The sequence below is a fragment of the Verticillium nonalfalfae genome (genome assembly GCF_003724135.2).
Source record: "Verticillium nonalfalfae strain VnAa140/NRRL 66861 chromosome Unknown scaffold_93, whole genome shotgun sequence".
In the NCBI taxonomy this organism is placed as follows: domain Eukaryota; kingdom Fungi; phylum Ascomycota; class Sordariomycetes; order Glomerellales; family Plectosphaerellaceae; genus Verticillium; species Verticillium nonalfalfae.
Genome location: NW_021167318.1, coordinates 103,238 through 120,225, shown reverse-complemented (window position 1 = coordinate 120,225; position 16,988 = coordinate 103,238). Strand labels below are relative to the sequence as shown.

The window sequence follows — 16,988 nt, the reverse complement described above, 5'->3', positions numbered from 1 at the left end:
AACCACGGAGCGACGATTTTCTTTGCGACGTTGCTCGCTCAACTCTTACTCAAAATCATGACTCAAGCAAGGGGAAAGCCCTGAGTCGTCAACACCGTGTTACTCGTTCCACGTCACCGGAGCCGGTCATGCCATAATCACCTGGTTGATACCCTTACAGGGCATTCCACATCAACAATACTACTTCGCAAATTCGAGCATCTGGTAGCTCCTCATCCAGGCTGCCATGGCTGTCTTATCACAATACGACTACATATTTGCTCTCTGCACCATCTTTTCCTTTCTTGACGCCTGGAACATCGGTAAGCCGCGTGGTTTCTCACAAGGTTCACAGTGTCTCATGCGTCTGCGATCTGGCATCTGGCCGGACTCCCGGGCCTGCCGGCAACGTGGTGCTGATCTCGGGGCACGACATGAGTGACACCAGCGAGGGCCTCGAGTACAGACTCTAACGACACGATACAGGAGCAAACGATGTCGCCAACTCCTTTGCGACGTCCGTGTCTTCGCGTTCGTTGACGATGAAGCAGGCCATGATGATTGCATCGGTCATGGAGTTTAGCGGATCTGTTGCCGTCGGATCAAGGGTCACCGACACGATCCGCACCAAGATCATTGATCCCCATCTGTACGACGAATACCCAAGCGTCCTCCTTCTAGCCATGACTTGCACCATTGTCGCCTCTTCCGTTTTCCTCACTTTTGCCACGAGGCACGGGTTTCCAGTGTCCACGACGCATTCTCTCATTGGAGGACTTGTAGGTGCCGCAACAGCCTCTGTCGGCATCGAGAAGATCAATTGGTCCATTCGGGGCGTTTCGCAGGTTTTTGCTGCTTGGGTCATTGCGCCAGGAATCTCGGGCACCATAGGCGCCTGCCTCTTCCTTTTCACCAAGCACATTATCCTGACAAAGCAGAATGCGCCGCGGAAAGCATTCTACACGATTCCCGTCTACACCTTTGTCACGATAGGTGCTATCACGAGTCAGTACACTCTGAAATGCAGCAGAGGTGGACGACCTATAACCTAGTGACTGACCTGAGTAGTGCTTATATCCTGGAAAGGGGTGCAAACCCGTGTCGACCTCACGACAAAGCAAATTCTCAAGGCCGTCTTTATCACCGCTGGCGGAGCCACCTCTCTGCAAGCCTTCTTCCTCCTGCCATTCATCTGGCGCAAGGTCATGATGGAGGACTGGCAGCTACGCTGGTGGATGATCTGGCGTGGCCCATGGCTGTTGTACATGCCGCTGCCTCCGCCGCCCCCGGCTGGCGTATCCCGCCTCAACATCAAAGACTATTACCGCGGCCACCTCACTGCCGAGGAGCTAGCCTACATGCGTGCCTCGGAATCTCTCCTCAGCTCGGTTCAGATGAGCAGCAACGCCTCGGAACTCGACAAGGACGACGACTGCTCTCAGCGCCACATACTCCCTCCGCCCGCCCTCCCCCTACCGGGCAGCCCTCCCCTGAACCAAAACGAACTCGGGCGCGCTCGCACCGCCAATGACGAGCTCATCCCGCCACGGCCGCCGGGGCCCTGGAACTCGCTCCGCGTCCTCGGCTGGCGCGTCAACCGCGTCCTCCTCCGCGGTCTCGAGAAGGACGTCATCGCCATGCAGCAGCGCAAGTCCATCCTGACGTGGCACATTGAGGACATGCACGCCCGCGCCGCGCACTACGACAACCGCGCCGAGTACATGTACTCGGCCCTCCAGATCCTCACGGCCTCGGCGGCGAGCTTCATCCACGGCGCCCACGACGTCAGCAACTCGATCGGCCCGTTCACGACGGCGTGGTACGTCTGGCGCACCGGCGAGGTGCCGGACGAGGTGGGCGTCCCGATCTGGATCCTGGCGTTCGGCGGCGCGGCCATTGTGCTGGGTCTCTTGACCTATGGGTACCACGTCATGCGCAACCTCGGCAACAGGCTGACCCTCATCTCGCCGAGTCGAGGGTTCTGCATGGAGCTCGCGAGTGCCGTTACGGTGCTGATTGCCACGCGGTTGAGGCTGCCCATATCCACGGTGAGTGTGGGGAGGAGGTTCTGCCGTACTCGTCTTTCCCCCGGATTGCTGACGAGGTCTTGGGCAGACGCAATCCATCGCCGGCGCAACGGTGGGCGTCGGACTCGCGAATGGAGACTGGCGATGCATCAACCCACGACTTGTTGCGTGGATCTACTTTGGGTGGGCGGTGACTGTTCCTGTGACTGCTCTGATGAGTGGGTGTCTCATGGCGTTGATATTGAATGCCCCCCGCATGACGCCGGCGACGTGATGCCCGCACGTGGCGTGGCGTGTTGCGCCCCCCTCGAATTGAGGAGGATCGCTCGATGAGAGTGTATCAAAGTGTGAGAGTAGAGGGAAGACCAGGTACGGTTGTGTTTGATTTCTTTGCAGCGATTTTAGCGGGACGGCATTTGGATCAAGGTGTTTGGGACGATATCCAGTAGCGACTCGAATGGGTGTCATGAGAGAGGACTCGACGAGAAGATGCATCGGCGACTTCACGAGTAGCTTCAACGCTGCCGAAGGAGCAGTGTTTTCAGCAAACATTTTGGGTGATGATCTAGGAAATGAAATCGAGATCATCACTGCTCTGAGTCTCACGCATCGACCGAGGCGAAGAATGCATTGGAACATGTTGACTACCAGCAACACCGTACCGTTGTGGCCACCCCAAGCGTCAGTCGTATATACGCCCTCTCGATCAAGGCTCGTCCGCCTCCCCAACGCACCGCCAACCCGCCTCACCTGGTGAATTTCTTCGCCTCCGCCTCGACCTCCTTCGCCTTGTCCTTCACGTACCCCTTCGCCTCCTCCGCCTTGTCCCCGATGAGCACCTGCGTATCAATCGTCTTCTGCCGGACCTTCTCCGCCTTTCTCGGGTTCGACGTAAAGTAGACGACGCCTCCGCCGACAACGACGGCCACGGCGGCCATGGCGGCCATGGAGGGCCTGCATCAGGTCCAGAGCGTGAGCGCGGCGTATACAGAGAGACGTGGCATGGGATGCGGGGGTCGGTCGGGTTACGTACCAGTCCTGCAGAACGGTCGCCTTGCGCGGCGGGGGGTCCTGGCCGCCGGGCCCGCCGAGGTCGTCTTTTGCGTCGCCCGTGTTGACGACCTTGCGTGTCGCGGCCGAGGTGTGGAAGCTTGCGGCCAGGGGGGCGCGGGCGACGAGGGGGGCGCGGTTGGTGACGGCTCTTGCGATTCGGAGAGACATGGTTGCTTTGTGTGGAGGGTGGTTTGGGGGGGTCTTGTGGATGATGGTTGTTTTAGGGACTTGGCGGCGCGTGCGCGATGCTGTATGGCAATCAACTGAGGTGTTCTCTGGTTGTTGTAGGTGAAGGGAGGTGAAGGTTGAGGAAGCGCATTCCAGGAGCTTGACCAGGAGGTGCCTTGCGTCATCGGGCCATCACTGATGACGACGGGTGCTCGGCCCCGCGGAATCCACGTATTCGGCTTCTTGTCTGGGGAAACACACGGCGCCGAATCCCCGCAGCGTCGGAATGGAACTCGACGAGTGGCATTCATGGCACGGTACGCGAGTGGTGATGGGATATGGACTTGCATCAAATCGCTGCTTGAAGTACATTGTGAGATGGAAAGGGCCAATCACCCAATCTTGATCTTCTTGCACCAGTCCCGCCCCTGCGACACCTGCCAGTCGCACAAACGCACCTCGACAAAGATGCTCAGCAGCCCTGCTATGCAGATGCCGCCACTATCACTAACGCTCGTGGCGCTGAGGCTAAACTCCCGCTCCTCGCTCGGCACCGTGTCCATGATTTCGGCAAACGTGTTCACGTAGACGGCGCCACCGAGGAGACCCTCCCAGAAGATGATGATGAACACGAGATACACGGTGGGGACGAAGTTGAGGACAGCGTGCGCCGCCAGGAATCCCAGGTTGCCGATCTGCAAGAACGATGGGACATACAGGCGGTGGATGCGGATGAATGGGATCGAAGACCGGGAGATGAAGACGCCGAGCTGGTAGAGAAAGCCGTACATGGGGTAGAACTCACGGAGCGCCTTGAACGGCGTGCCGGCGAGAGGGAACAGCAACGTGGGTGCGACGCCCTGGTTGATGGTGTACTCGGCAATGTACACGAGGAGAAGCGGCAGCATGTAAGGGACGAAGAGCTTCTTGGCCCGGCGCAGGTTGGCCTTGAGGGACGTCGACGCTGCCGCCGTGCCCTCGTGGGAAGAGTACGCGACGGCCGTGGACGCAGGTCCCGGAGCGAGAAGAGCGGACGACGCAGCCCCCTGTGGTATGTCCTCCAGGTCATCGTCGTCGAGGTCCTCGTCCGGCACTGCCGTGTAATTCTTGTCCTTGGCGTTCTGTCGGAGAGGCCCCTTGGGCAACACGACGAAGAAGCTGAAGAACATGACGGCGGGGAGGCACGCACTGAACAGCAGGGTATTCTGGACGCCAAACCCCCACCAGTCCGTCATGGCAACGTAGAGTCCTGCGCCCACGAGGCCCGCGGCACCAGTGCCGCTGCCCCAGCCGGCGAGGCTCATGGGTCCGTAGTAGTGTGTCAGGCCGAGGAAGCTCAGCTCGCCACCGCCCGAGCTGAGAGAGGCGAGGATGACGCCGGCCATCTTGACAGGGACGGATTTCGAGGGCGGCGTCAGGGCGAGGAGCAGCATGCCGGCGCCGGAGAGACCGATAAAGACGAGAACGCGCAGGGAGTATGGCACGCGATGTATGAAATAGGGAGCGATCAGTTTCGTGATGAAGGAGGGGAGCACGTCGGCCAGGAGCACGACGCCTTTCGGTACATTGGAACCGACGAGGTCCTGGGCCGCGGAGAGGATGATCACGTAAAGAACATTATTGATGAGCCCTGCGAGGAGAATATCAGCTGATAGTCGCACCAGAAATCGCACCAGGAGAACGGTACCGAGAAGCCAAAAGGCGATGATGACCTGCGTGTCAGCTTGGCGGAAGAGGGTAGAGAGGCGAGCACGATACAGCGCCCACGACGAGGAGGCTGAGCCAGGCATTGGAAGGAAGCCCGAGGACGAAGGCGACCGTCTGGGCATGGCTATCGGGGCGTTGGGCGAAACGGGAACGACGACTAACTATGCATCGGGTGTTCGACGTTCGACCACGAGCAGCGTCACAACTTCGGAGGTTGCGCGCACCGGGGTTGTTTCGTCTGTTGGGACATGATTGTCACTGACAGGAAGCAGCTGATGATGCGAGGCACGAGATGCTGAGCACGGGCCATCTCTTATCTTCACTGTTGCTGGTCTTATGTAAGCTTTCATCCTCCCAGACGTCGACGATCCAATTCTGAGCCACTCCGATGTACCATGTATATCCCTGGTGTCACTGGTGAAATACACCTTGGGCCGGCAAAGTGGGAACTAAATTTATGGAAATCTCTGCATAGTCTATCTGTAAGCAAAGAAACTATTCAGTCAATATTGACATGTAATATGCAATAGATGCACAGTACATTGTGTACCTCCATCTCGTCTCAGATGTTCCAAATGGTGGTATTCATGGTCAAATATTACAGACAAGTATATAACTATGGACTTGGTAATGACAGGACTATCCATATGAATTCGGCGTCAATATTCGCAGCAAATAAGTCCTCCGGCAATGTCCTGAAACCGGCTTCATACTCTCCGCACGACTACCACCCACCGTCTCGATTAACACTTCCTCTGGCAGTCTCCCCTCTGATGATACCAAAAGAAGAAAAACGTCTCAACACGCCATTACTGTGCCTTCAACCCCAATGGATTGTCCGTCTGCCCTCCTCACACGTTGTTCTGCGCAAAACTGCTCCTCATTTGGCTCAAAACGCGAACGAACGTAGGTAGGCCCATCTCAACATACACAGCGTCCGAACCGACCTGGATGCGAGTGCTCGCACGCTGACCATAAACTCGCACATGAGACCTGTATCTCTGAGGTGAAGAAGCATCGACGAACCCGGCGATGAAACCGCCCGCCAGAGACCAAGGATGGTTCGCCGGAAGATTTACACCTGCCGCGAAAATAGTCGACTGATTGTTCCATCCAAATGCGATATGCGGGTCGCCTTGCTGGTACGAGCCCAGTATGTTGACTCCCGCCGCAGCAAACCCGAAAATAGATTGGACATTGGGGGCTCCGTGGGGCACGGCGTGCTGCCCTGCAGCGAAGGCCGCATTATAGACCGAGAAGCGTTTCCCGATGATGTTGTAAGCCAGCACGCCGGCATTGCTAGCCTCTAGATCAACTGCGTTGTATGCGTTGTTTTCATTGTTGAGTGTGGTGTCCCAAGTCACAAATTCATTGTCTGCATTCAGAATGTTGCGCTCCGTCTGCGAGAGCCGCGGCCAACCCTGGTTGACCGGAGGTAGGAGAGCCTCAGTGCTGCCTCCCTTGTTCTTGGAGAGGTCCGCCAGCGCATTCTGGACGATGGGCGTGACAGCTTTGAAGACCACTGGAGCAGCCTTGATGACGACAGGCCCGACGGTCTTAACGACGGACTTGATAATGTCGAACAGGCCTTCCTGTTCGAGCTTCTTCACGTTCGTGTCCATCAGTGTCAGAAGCGCCGCCTCGCCCAGAATGGCCCGCTCAGTGATGCCGCCCTTGAACTTCCATCCTTGAGGGTCCTGGAAAGTCGACTCTGTGCCTCTAGGCTTGACGAGATCATGGAAGTCCTTGATCGATTGGTCCAGCGGCCGCACATGAACTCGTAGACCTTTTCGGATGACCTGTCCCGGGCCATCCGCGACCTCCAAGAAACCCTCCGTATCGCTCTCCGTGAGCTTGCTGCCAAGCGTGGTGATGAAGGCTTCGTGGTTAGCGTTGGGGAGCTTGGGCCCGAACCCGGCGACCTTGGTATCGTTGCTGCGGCCAGGCCGGAGCTTTGGGATCTCCGTCTCGGTACCCGGGGGCTTCGGGATGTTGCTGAGTGCGAGGCGCAGTGCGGGCTCTGCGACAGCGCCGACAATCTTGGGGCCAATTGTCGTGACCAAGGGAGCAAGCTTCTTGACATAAGCACTCATGCTGTCAAAGAAGCCTTCCTGCTGGCACTTGTCATTGCCCATGTGCTTGAGGCATGCGATGGCGGCCTCGCCGAGAACGGCTCGCTCAGCGATGCCCTCGTGGGCGTATTGAGACAGCTTGCCAATCTCGGCTTCCGTGCCCCCGGCGCCTCTGGCAGCGAGCTTGCCCGCGGCACCGAGGGCCGCGCCGGCAAGCGCGGCAACGGGGACACCGACAGGTCCGAGTGCAATGGGCAAGGCCACGTCGAGGGCGCTCGTGACGACAGGTGCCACAAAGTTCACGGCCTTGTTCAAGAAGTCGAGGAAGCCTTCTTCGACGCCAGTGATGTTGCCACCCAAAGTTCCCGGCCCCCCGCTGCCGGGCAGTAGAGCCTCTCCTTCGCCAGGCCTGGGACCTGGTGTTGGCTTGGGCGTCGGCGTGACCTTGGCCTCTGCTGGCACGCTGAAAATCTTGAGCCATTCCCTCTGGTGCCCCTCGACTGGCTCCGAACGAACCCGAGCATCAGGAGCGCCGTTGTAGACATCGAGGGCGCTGATGTATTGCTCAAAAACATTACCTTCAGGGCCGATGACAGATGCCGAGTTCTTTGAACCTCCATAAACATGCACCCCGATGGCCGTGACGTTTTTGGGATCCGTGGGCTTCTCCAACAGAACGGGCGAGCCTGAGTTGCCTGAAAATGTTAATACCAAACCCACTCGAATTGAGACGGCATTCTACTTACCTCCGTAGGTATCAATGGTGTATTGAAGAAGACCTTCAGGGTTGCTGCTGCTCAGTCTAGTGTCCCACGACTCGGCATCCTTGAGATACATCTCCCACATGACAGCTCCCTTCTCGTCGCTGTGCTGGATATCGGGGTTGAGTAGGTCACCAGGGTACCCAATGACACCTAGTTTTGCCTGGCTAGCGATCGGGGTCGGACTGTACTTAATCGGGTCCACACCTTCAAAACCAGATGATAGCTGGATGAAAGAAAGATCCGCGGCCTCGAAAGACCCATTGTTGTGCCAGCTTTCCGTCGTCATGACAGCCTTTCCGGTGCGGAACTCCACCTTGTAGTTGCTGTAAATATCACGGAATTTATCTTTGACACTAGGCTCAGGAGGTATGATGCTCTCCTTGCCACTGTAGCCAATATAGGCTTTGACGTGGAGCAGGCGGCCCAGCCCGTGAGAATGGTCATAGGCACAATGTCCCGCCGTCACCAGCAGGTCCTTGCGAATGAGCCATCCAGTTGCCATGGCCCAAGGGTCGTCTTCTGCTTGGTTCTCGAACCGCAGGAACAGTTTGACAATGGCTAATTCGCCATGGAACCGTCAATTTCCAAGCAGGTTCTGGGAGGGGGGGAAGGGATGGGCTTCTCACCTCGATAGACACCACCTGGCATAAAATCACGTTGGACGACTCGCTCCCTGTTGTCGGCACCAATGACGCTTTCCTGAAAGCTTCCATGGATCAAAGCCTCGGCGTGCTCGGGGCGTGTGGGTGACTTATGTTCTTCGTTATCGAGCCCCCAAAGGTAGACTCTGGTCCTGGGCTGGGTTTCAACGTCAGGGTGAGATGTGCCATTGGCACCGTTGATTCCGTTGATTGTCATGGTTTGGAAAGTGATATAGAAATGTAGATCTGAATTTGGCTGAAGATAAAAGTAGAATGAGATGGTTTGAAGAGACATTCCTGTTGAGAACGGATTGGCACTCTCTTATAGGCACTGGCCGAGATGGATATTCCCCCTTTCAACTAGAAGACCACTTTTTCTCTGTGTGGTCTGACTCCAAAGCTGAGGTCGTCCAGCAAGGTGTGGTGATCGGTGCCTCATGGGTACATTGTTTCCCATCTCCATATCCAAGTAGTGGGGGTTAGGTTGGTGGTATCCGCACAACCCAACTGTCACTCCCTGCTCCTACGGATTGGGAAGCTCAGCCAGCCAGCTTCTCTCAAAGCGCATGGCTGAGAAGGTAGCATTGGTCAAAACCTGGAAAATGCTGTGAAGTCAGCTTCGCTCTTGAGTAGATGTCTCGCAGCACGCGGGGTTATGACGCGGTGAGATCCAGCTCAGCACTTGATGTGGTCTTGGTACAATTGCGCCCAGAAGCTTTTTATTGGCCACTTGATACTCAATGAGCCACGGAAGCAAGCAAACAAACAACACAATCACTCGAAGTAAACAGTCACTCTGGTCACAGTTTCACCGACAATCTTAACACGACTTGGCTATAGGTGTGTCAATGAGAAGCGCTATCGTTTTCCTTACTGTATTGGTGTAAGATCTAGACCGAGCCCAAAGGAAGGAAACCTGTGGCGTCGGCGGAAGCACCGAATATGCTCGCCACACACATGGGCGTCCAAGCTCGAACAGGCAATGCGAGCGGCATGAAGCCTAGCTGAGAGCCCTTCTTTGAGTAGTTGTGAGCCAGCTGACGTCCAAAAGCAAGATCTGAGCTATTAGACTTTGAGTGTAGAAGCCATGCCGTCGACTATTGAGGGTTCCCCAGACATGAAATGTCTTACGGCACGGCGCGCACCGAATGTGCTGCTCAGCTATCAGCTTTACATTGAGTGCTGACATGCATGATGACTAGTACATCGCGTCTGCCGATCGTTGCTCTCTGCCCTACGCATGGTGTAAGCGCGTGGGACCTCATTAAGCTTAAGCTGTCTGCAATGGGACGTGGCGATTACTGTGCAATGTAATCCTTACGGCATGTGGGCGCAGTCATGAGACCAGGGTTCCCTATGGACTGAGACTGGGCCACGGGGAGTTGATGCAGGCTGGATAAATATTGTTCGTCGATTGAAGTCTAAATCTGCTACCCCTCCTTCCATTGCGGAAATACCCGCGAATTCCAAAGAAAAGCACGCCGAACGATGGCCTTTGGAGATGGTTCACGAGTAGACCTCTATGGCATCCTCCAACCCAAGTGTAATTGTCTCGACCGCCTCATCGGCCTCGTCCCGGAGACTAGGCTCAACCCAACGCACCAGTGCATCACTTAGTGTCAGGTGATCCTTCAGCAGTAGTTCCAAACCCAACCTCGCGAAAGCCCCGGATTGCAGACGGTCAAAGGCAGGCTTCTTTCTGATGACAAGCTCCGTCGCCCGAGGGTTCGTGATCACCAAAGTCTGCTCGACTAACTCGATGATGTCCTTGGAATCTTCCTTGGAGAATTGTGTTTCAATGCGTTTCGCATTGACAAAAGCTTGGCGGTTGGCCGCGTGAACGTTGAGGAAGTTGGTGCCAACGATGACAAGGTTCGGGACATCGAGTAACCCGCCTTCAAAGGGGTCGAGGGCCCCAATCAGTTTCTTGACCGCTGAATCGATTCCATTGATGTCGCTGGCGACAGACTCGCGCGTGACCTGAATCGAGCGCGAAAAGTCTTCGGAGAACTCAGTCGGGAGCGTGCTGGCGAAAGTAAGGGGCAGGCACGCTAAGAAACCCAATATGCTGTGAAGGTGCATGGTGAAGGCTGCGCGTGTAGCCCAAACTGAGCTGTAAGGGGCGATTGAATTTAGGCCAGATGCAGCAGGTTTGAGAAGCATCTTATGTACCCAGGCTATTCGACGCGCCATGCAATATCATGCATGCAAGGGAGGTGATCAATTCCTCAACGCTGCACCTCGTTGTCTCTGATCTGTGCGATTTGAGCAAGGGTCCTCAAAGAAGATCAAAGAAGACATTCGATGCAAGCTATGGCATTCCCACTCGATCGAGTGAAACATGCAGAGCGGGTGTCGATGGCGTACGCAACCCGACCCCATTATTGGTAGACCACCAGTGTCTGGGTAGCCGCAAGGATGACTGGCCACGGCCGTCAAGTTTAGCAACTGGATTCTTTTGGGTTTACAACGTGAAAGCGACGAGGTTAATCGATCGGGTTCATCATCTGAGGCACCTTAACTTACCTAGGTACCCTGTCGTCAATGCTACTAAATGCTGCACATCGCCCCTGGGCGTGGCAATCTGGCGGTACAGCGCGCAACTCACACCATAGGAATGGCAGGGTTGTAGTCTCTAACGATGACCTTTGGAATTGTAAGACGCTTAACAAAAATTTGGACTCACATTTCCTTTGAGTCTTCGGCAGAGCTGGAACTATGCGGCAATCCACCCTGATCAATCTTGCGGCTTGAATGCTGCCATGTGCCTCAGTTGGGAATAGCAAGGAGCGGCCAGGCACATTGGGTCAGTAGTTCATTGAAGGAGATGATTCTACGCGGAGGCACACCACAGTGGTCATATGTTTGACAGATTAGACATTAATATTCGCTGCATCCTGGCTACCCCTGAGCTGGGGACTTTGCCCTCGGCACATGGGCGGCATCAGGCTCTCGGACAACACTCGAACTAGCGACATCTGCTTCCTCCGGCATAGCTGGCTGCTTGGATCTCTGCTTCTCCGACATCTCTGGCTGCTCCCCAACCACAATAGGCACGGCTGCATCACCCGCAGGTGGCGCCGCTGCAGGCCTCGCAGGAAGAGGGGGCGGTGGCTGTTCGGCCTCCACGCCCGTTGTCGCCGCCGCCGCAGCAGCTGGCACCTTGGGGAGCCCCGCACGGCCAACAACCAGCATGCCAGGAGGATGTTCAATCTTGCCCAGCTCGGCCTCCTCCTTCCTCACGCGACGGCACCGCACGATCGCCCAGGTTGCCAGCGCCGCGATGATCAGACCCGTGCCGCCTAGACTGGCGCCGATGGCAATCTTTTGCCAGTCCTGCAAGCCAGATTGGTATTCCCCGTCGTTGCCACTGCCAGGCCCCATACCGCTGCACGGCTGGTACGACCAGCAGGAACGCTCTCCGACCTCGTCGGAGCTGGGGACGACAGCGCCATAGGAATCGAACGAAACAATGTCGGGCTGGCTGTCACCTCCCGAAGATAAAGGCGCCATGGCCAGTTCCTCGTTGGCCAGGTCGAACACGCTATACGTGTTCTTGAGCAAGGAACCCCCAATGACCCAGTCGCTGTCATTAGCGTCATTGGCGGATCCCGACGACGTGTTCTGGCTCTGGATGCCGAGTAAACACAACGGGTTTGCCTCCTCTCCATCCTCCAGGTACCAGCTGTTTGAGTCGATAGGCCAAACGTCGGCAGGAATGATCAGATCCTTGAGGTCAACGGTCAGCGCGTAGCCGCCCACGCCGCCGAGCTCGAGGGCCACCTGGCCGGTCATGTTGTCTCGCCACGCGCAGGGGACGGTGGCCTGGCCGCTATAGTAGTCGACCTCGGCGCGTGCCAGCTCCCAGATACGCTCGGCGATGCCCCACGGTAGGTTCGACAGGAGGGTCGGAGGTGAGACGGCAATGTACGTGCTCGTGCCGAGGTTGGCGAGCGGCTGCAGGATGCGGTTCTCCGTGTCAAGGCGCGAGCCGTTGATCGAGGCAACCAGGGCGTAGAAGCCGACGTATTGCATGGCGTACTTGTAGACCTGGAAGCGCTGAAGCCGGCCGGTGTAGCGGCTCGCGTCGACGGCGCCGAGGAGCAAGGAGCCGGAGGCAGTGTCTTCGTCTTCGGTCCAGAGGCTGAAGGCCGTCGAGTTGATGAGGCCCATCTCGGTCATGCGGTCGAGGAACGAGGGCGTGCCATAGGACGCGTTGTAGCCAAGGGCAAGGCGGCCGAGGCTGAGGTCGGTCTGGCGGCCAAGTCCCATGGTCAGGTTCGTAATGTCCGTGTCGCCGACGGAAATGGTCTCGCGAATGTCGTCACCGCGAACATAGTTCCCCGAGGCATAGTACTCGTCAAAGCTGTCGACGGCATCGCGGATAAACGTCTTAGACGAGAAGGTGTCAAAGCTGCCGTAGTCGCAGCCGCTCAGGAAGATGTTGCCATCGCATTCTTCCCTGTCAGGCACCCAAGTGTTGTAGGAGAAGAGGTCGAGGGCCAGGGAGATTTCCTGAGGTGGGTTGCCGACGGTAACATTGACGACGTAATCGAGGACATCAGCAACAAAATTGGTCTTGGTCTGTACTTGACGCCTTGGCGTGCTGGTGAGAGGAGCGCGATGCCGCGAGACGGGAAATTGGACCTGGGCAACAGCGCCGGCTGCCAGGAGCAAGAGCAAAAAGCGAAGGGACGCCATCGCAAAGGAAGGCAAAAAAAGAGTGTGTTTGAGCCAAAGCGTGGCTAGAGGGAGTTTTGCATGCTGCTACTGTGTTTTCACTGGAATGACGATGATGATCCCCCTCAGTGTAGGGCTGATCATGGTGGAGCGCGAACTGCTGTGAAAGGCGAACAAAGGGTTTGAAGATGGAGGGAGGAGGACGAGAGGGGGAGACCCAGAATGCCGACCCAGTCCTCCACAGGGGGTCGCCCTGATGCTTGTGATTGACTTCAGGGATGTTGGGCAGAGGGAAAGAAATGAGGGCGGGGGCTCGTCCACAGGCAACAGTCCCATCTGGGCCTGGCCTGTTTGCTGTGCCGCCTGCGCCCCACGCTGGCGCCGACTGAGGCGCTCGGTGGGCAGCCGAGCTACTCGGTGTGCAGCCTGGGTGTTCCTTCCATCTCCATTCAGCATTCAGCAAGTAAAGGTGAGATAAGATTCACCGAGAGAACTTCCCTCGAGCATCTGCTGCCTGGTATTGACTATCTCTCTACCTACGACCAAAGCCTTCCATCGAAACAGGTTCATCATTAAAAGACACACCGAGCGCCCTGCTTGCACCAAACCCAAACGAAATTCCCGAAGCCTACCCCGCTCTATACCTTCTGAGCTTCGGGGACCGCCTCCGTAGGCTCTCCCTTTTGCGTAGCGTCCTCGGCTGGCTGCGCATTCTCGACATTCTCTCGGGAGGTCTCAACTTTCGTCGGCTCAGGCTGGTCTACCTTGGTCTCTTCAGTCGACTTGGCATCAGAAGGCGCCGCTTCGATCGAAACGTCCTTGCCAGAATCGTTGTCCGTAATGACTGGCTTGGTGGCTGGCACATCGGGCTCTTTTTTCTCGACAGTTTCATCCTGCGTTTTAGCTGGTGCAGAATCCTCCTCGACCCGAACATCTTGAGCCTGCTCGGCGGGTAGAGACTCCTTCTCGTTGATCTCCTTCACGGGCTCTTCCGCGTTCTTCTCTGTAGGCTTCTCTGCAGGCTTCTCCACAGTCGTCTCCGAGGACTTCTCGGCAGGCTCCTCTGCAGATTGCTTCGCGGCATTGTCCGTCGTCTCAGCCTTCTTTTCCTCCTGTGTCTCAGCTCCGTCCTTGTCAGAGGCAGGCTGCTTCTTCGAAAAGATGTTGTAGCTGGGCATCGATACCTGCCCAAGCGATGACACGGCAGACGGCACAGAAGGCATGGATGGAATCTGCACGGCCGGCAGGTTTGGCATGTTCGGCAGTTTGCTGGACCACCAGCTCTTCGAGTCGGTCCCCGTCTGCTGAGCGATGGCGAAGAGGTACTGCATATACGTCTGCTTTTGTTTCTCGGCATCGTCGCCGCCGGCCTCGGCGTCGCTGGACAGCGGCACGAGCGACGAAGCAGCCGCAATGTCCAGGGGCGACTCGTCAGGCACGTCACCGTCAATGGGTGCGTCGGGACCGCCCTTCTTTTGGGCCTCCTCGGCACCCTTCTCACCAGCCTCGAGCGTCTCCTTGACGGTGTTGTCCTCGGCAGCCTCCTCGGGGGCGGGCTCGCGGAACTTGGGGTCGTCATAGACGTCCTCTTCGCTGAGGAACCACTTCTTGACGAGTTGCGCTGCCTCGTCGGTCATGCGCTCGTAGCCCTTATTCTTCTCCGGTCGGAACATGGACATGTGCGCCTGCACCTCGTCTTCCGAGGTGCGCATGATGCACCGCGTGAACATGTCGCTGGCGGGGTGATCGCCTTCGGGAATGGCGCAGAAGGTACGCTCGGGCACAAAGTAGCCTCCGCTCCACGTGCCGTTCTCGCCAAGCGACGTGTAAAAGTCCTTGATGCCGACGCCCTTGAGGGCGGCCATACGGTCAAGCCGACGACTGAGTTCCTTCTGCTTCAGCAGCGTGCCGACAAAGGTGAAGTGGTCAGACAGCCAGGCGAACGAGTGGCCGACGTTGCCGCGGTTGATGTACGCGAGGCCTTGCCCCACCGACTCCATGCTCGATCGGTAGCCCTCGACGACCGTGTCCTTGTTGATGTTCTTCATGCTCTTCATGCCGCTAATGATGGCCTCGCGGTGGATGTACGCCGTCACGCCGCCGGCGGCGATGGCGCCCACGGTGCCCGTGCGCACAGCCACCAGCTGCCACGTCTTCCAGGCGGGGCTCGACGAAGGGTTCGAAGCAACAGCAGCGCGCCCTGCGGCTCTTTGCATGCCGAGGCGGCTGAGGCTCGCCGGCGCGGCGGCCCCGAGGGCGGTCATGACGTTGAAGACGCTGCTGACCTTTTGGTAGTTGGAGAAGGCGCCGTAGACGAACATGGACCGCGCGAGGCCATTGTATGCCGTGTCAAAGGTGAGAATGCCCTGGATGAGAGGAAAGATTGGTGTTTTGTCGTCGGGGTTCTTGTCAGCACGTTCGCTGACGGCGCGGAAAAGCGTGTCGGCAGCAACGAAGCCACTGGACGGTGTCAAAACTAGCTCTCGAGTGAAGTGAAGACCGAGTCCACTTACCCCATGGAGTGTGCTACTAGAACGACTCCGACCTTCCTGTCGTTGGGCGGCCATGGTTCATCGAGGTGCTCTTTACGAACATCGATCACTCTCTCCTTAAGCCTGCACTATGTGATCAGCCTCGTTTCAGGGTGTTGTTGCATTGTGACCTCGGGAGGGGCCTTACCATTCCAGAAAGAATTCGGTGGCTTGCTCAAGCTCGCCTTTCGTCTCATACTTGGGGTAGACGACTGACTCGACTTTGTGGTCGGGGACCTGCTTGGCTACTTGTTGTTTGAGGTCCTATAATGGGGTCAGCACATTCCAGGCGCATTCGTGAATAGGGAAACTCACGTAAGGGAATTCTTGAAATGTATCATCGTCACCCTAGAATATCAATATTAGTAGCAGATGGTGCATAGTGCTTCAGTGACACTCGCCTTGAATCCATGAATGAAACAAAGAAGCAAAACTCGTGACATTGTGGCTGCCAAAGCGTCGACGCTCTGTTGGTATCGAAGGCAAGTTCTGGGTATAAGTTGTTCGCTAGGGTCCGAGTCAGAAAAGACAATAACAATTAGGTGGATAATGCCAATGCCGAGCTGCTTTTAGGGTAGCATTGAAGAAACTGAAATGCCGAGATGCACTTGAGGACAACAAGGATAATATACGGCGAGGGATTTGGATGCTCCAAACGAGAGCCTTGGTCGTCAAGCCTGACAGAGAAGTTGGATGTGCCAAGGTTCAGCCACACTCGTGGTGCACAAGCGTGTGGCAAGTGGCTGCCCCAGGCCAATTAGGGCCTGTTGGGACGTCACTGGTCACGTCACTCGCCCGTTGGCCCCGGCGGCCCTGTGACGCTGTCATGATGGATGGCCACCAGCGGCCAACTTCCCTGCTACTGGTCGCCGCTGCACCATGCCAGAGATCGTCACTTGGGGAAGATAGATTGTGGTGGGTGTCCTCAGCTGCAATCGATCGAAAGTGGGATTTTCGATCCATCATCGCATGTGATTGCCGCCCTGGCACGCGGGCCGCTCGCTGGGCTGGCGTGCGCGACCCAGCAACCAGGAAGCGAAGCAATGAAGCGGGAGATGCACAAATCCTCCCACGCTGGCTCACTGATGCTGCTGATTTGCTCAGAACAGGGGACCGACTCCTTGCCTATCGTTAAATTCTGCCCGATGACTAGGTGCCTGTCTGACTGGGCAGAAGATTCGTGGCTCCACTACAGGCTGTTCTCGTTCTGTTCTCGTTGAACGTCGCCATTTGGTCACGATCATGGAGGTGATCAAGACTTTGGACTGTGGTGGTGATCATGCCTGAAGGTTGACTTAAGTCATACACTGGTGAACGCGATTCGAGTGAAGCGACTACTCGAACACTGAAATCCAAGCTGCGCACT

At 56.9% G+C, this 16,988-nt stretch overlaps 7 protein-coding genes across 7 annotated transcripts; 1 reads left to right on the top strand and 6 right to left on the bottom strand.

Moving 5' to 3' along the window:
• Positions 1–226: 226 nt before the first annotated feature.
• PHO89_2 (Na+/Pi symporter) lies at positions 227–2,280 on the top strand (the record flags this gene model as incomplete). The annotated part of the gene is made up of 4 exons (XM_028643504.1): positions 227–302; positions 466–984; positions 1,048–2,027; positions 2,095–2,280. The coding sequence occupies 4 exons, from the start codon at positions 227–229 to the stop codon at positions 2,278–2,280; spliced, it is 1,761 nt and encodes a 586-aa protein (XP_028492971.1).
• Positions 2,281–2,752: 472 nt separating this feature from the next.
• On the bottom strand, positions 2,753–3,227 carry D7B24_009428 (uncharacterized protein; the record flags this gene model as incomplete). Its single annotated transcript, XM_028643503.1, has 2 exons — positions 2,753–2,960; positions 3,040–3,227. 2 exons carry the CDS (start codon positions 3,225–3,227, stop codon positions 2,753–2,755), a joined length of 396 nt encoding a protein of 131 aa, XP_028492970.1.
• A 392-nt stretch (positions 3,228–3,619) lies between these two features.
• BTN1 (battenin CLN3 protein) lies at positions 3,620–5,056 on the bottom strand (the record flags this gene model as incomplete). The annotated part of the gene is made up of 1 exon (XM_028643502.1): positions 3,620–5,056. The coding sequence occupies one exon, from the start codon at positions 5,054–5,056 to the stop codon at positions 3,620–3,622; it is 1,437 nt and encodes a 478-aa protein (XP_028492969.1).
• Positions 5,057–5,785: 729 nt separating this feature from the next.
• On the bottom strand, positions 5,786–8,628 carry D7B24_009426 (uncharacterized protein; the record flags this gene model as incomplete). The annotated part of the gene is made up of 3 exons (XM_028643501.1): positions 5,786–7,701; positions 7,753–8,328; positions 8,397–8,628. The coding sequence occupies 3 exons, from the start codon at positions 8,626–8,628 to the stop codon at positions 5,786–5,788; spliced, it is 2,724 nt and encodes a 907-aa protein (XP_028492968.1).
• A 1,289-nt stretch (positions 8,629–9,917) lies between these two features.
• On the bottom strand, positions 9,918–10,493 carry D7B24_009425 (uncharacterized protein; the record flags this gene model as incomplete). Its single annotated transcript, XM_028643500.1, has 1 exon — positions 9,918–10,493. The coding sequence occupies one exon, from the start codon at positions 10,491–10,493 to the stop codon at positions 9,918–9,920; it is 576 nt and encodes a 191-aa protein (XP_028492967.1).
• An 819-nt stretch (positions 10,494–11,312) lies between these two features.
• On the bottom strand, positions 11,313–13,112 carry D7B24_009424 (uncharacterized protein; the record flags this gene model as incomplete). The annotated part of the gene is made up of 1 exon (XM_028643499.1): positions 11,313–13,112. The coding sequence occupies one exon, from the start codon at positions 13,110–13,112 to the stop codon at positions 11,313–11,315; it is 1,800 nt and encodes a 599-aa protein (XP_028492966.1).
• A 617-nt stretch (positions 13,113–13,729) lies between these two features.
• D7B24_009423 (uncharacterized protein) lies at positions 13,730–16,065 on the bottom strand (the record flags this gene model as incomplete). The annotated part of the gene is made up of 5 exons (XM_028643498.1): positions 13,730–15,551; positions 15,605–15,706; positions 15,771–15,886; positions 15,938–15,970; positions 16,057–16,065. The coding sequence occupies 5 exons, from the start codon at positions 16,063–16,065 to the stop codon at positions 13,730–13,732; spliced, it is 2,082 nt and encodes a 693-aa protein (XP_028492965.1).
• Between the last annotated feature and the right edge of the window lie 923 nt (positions 16,066–16,988).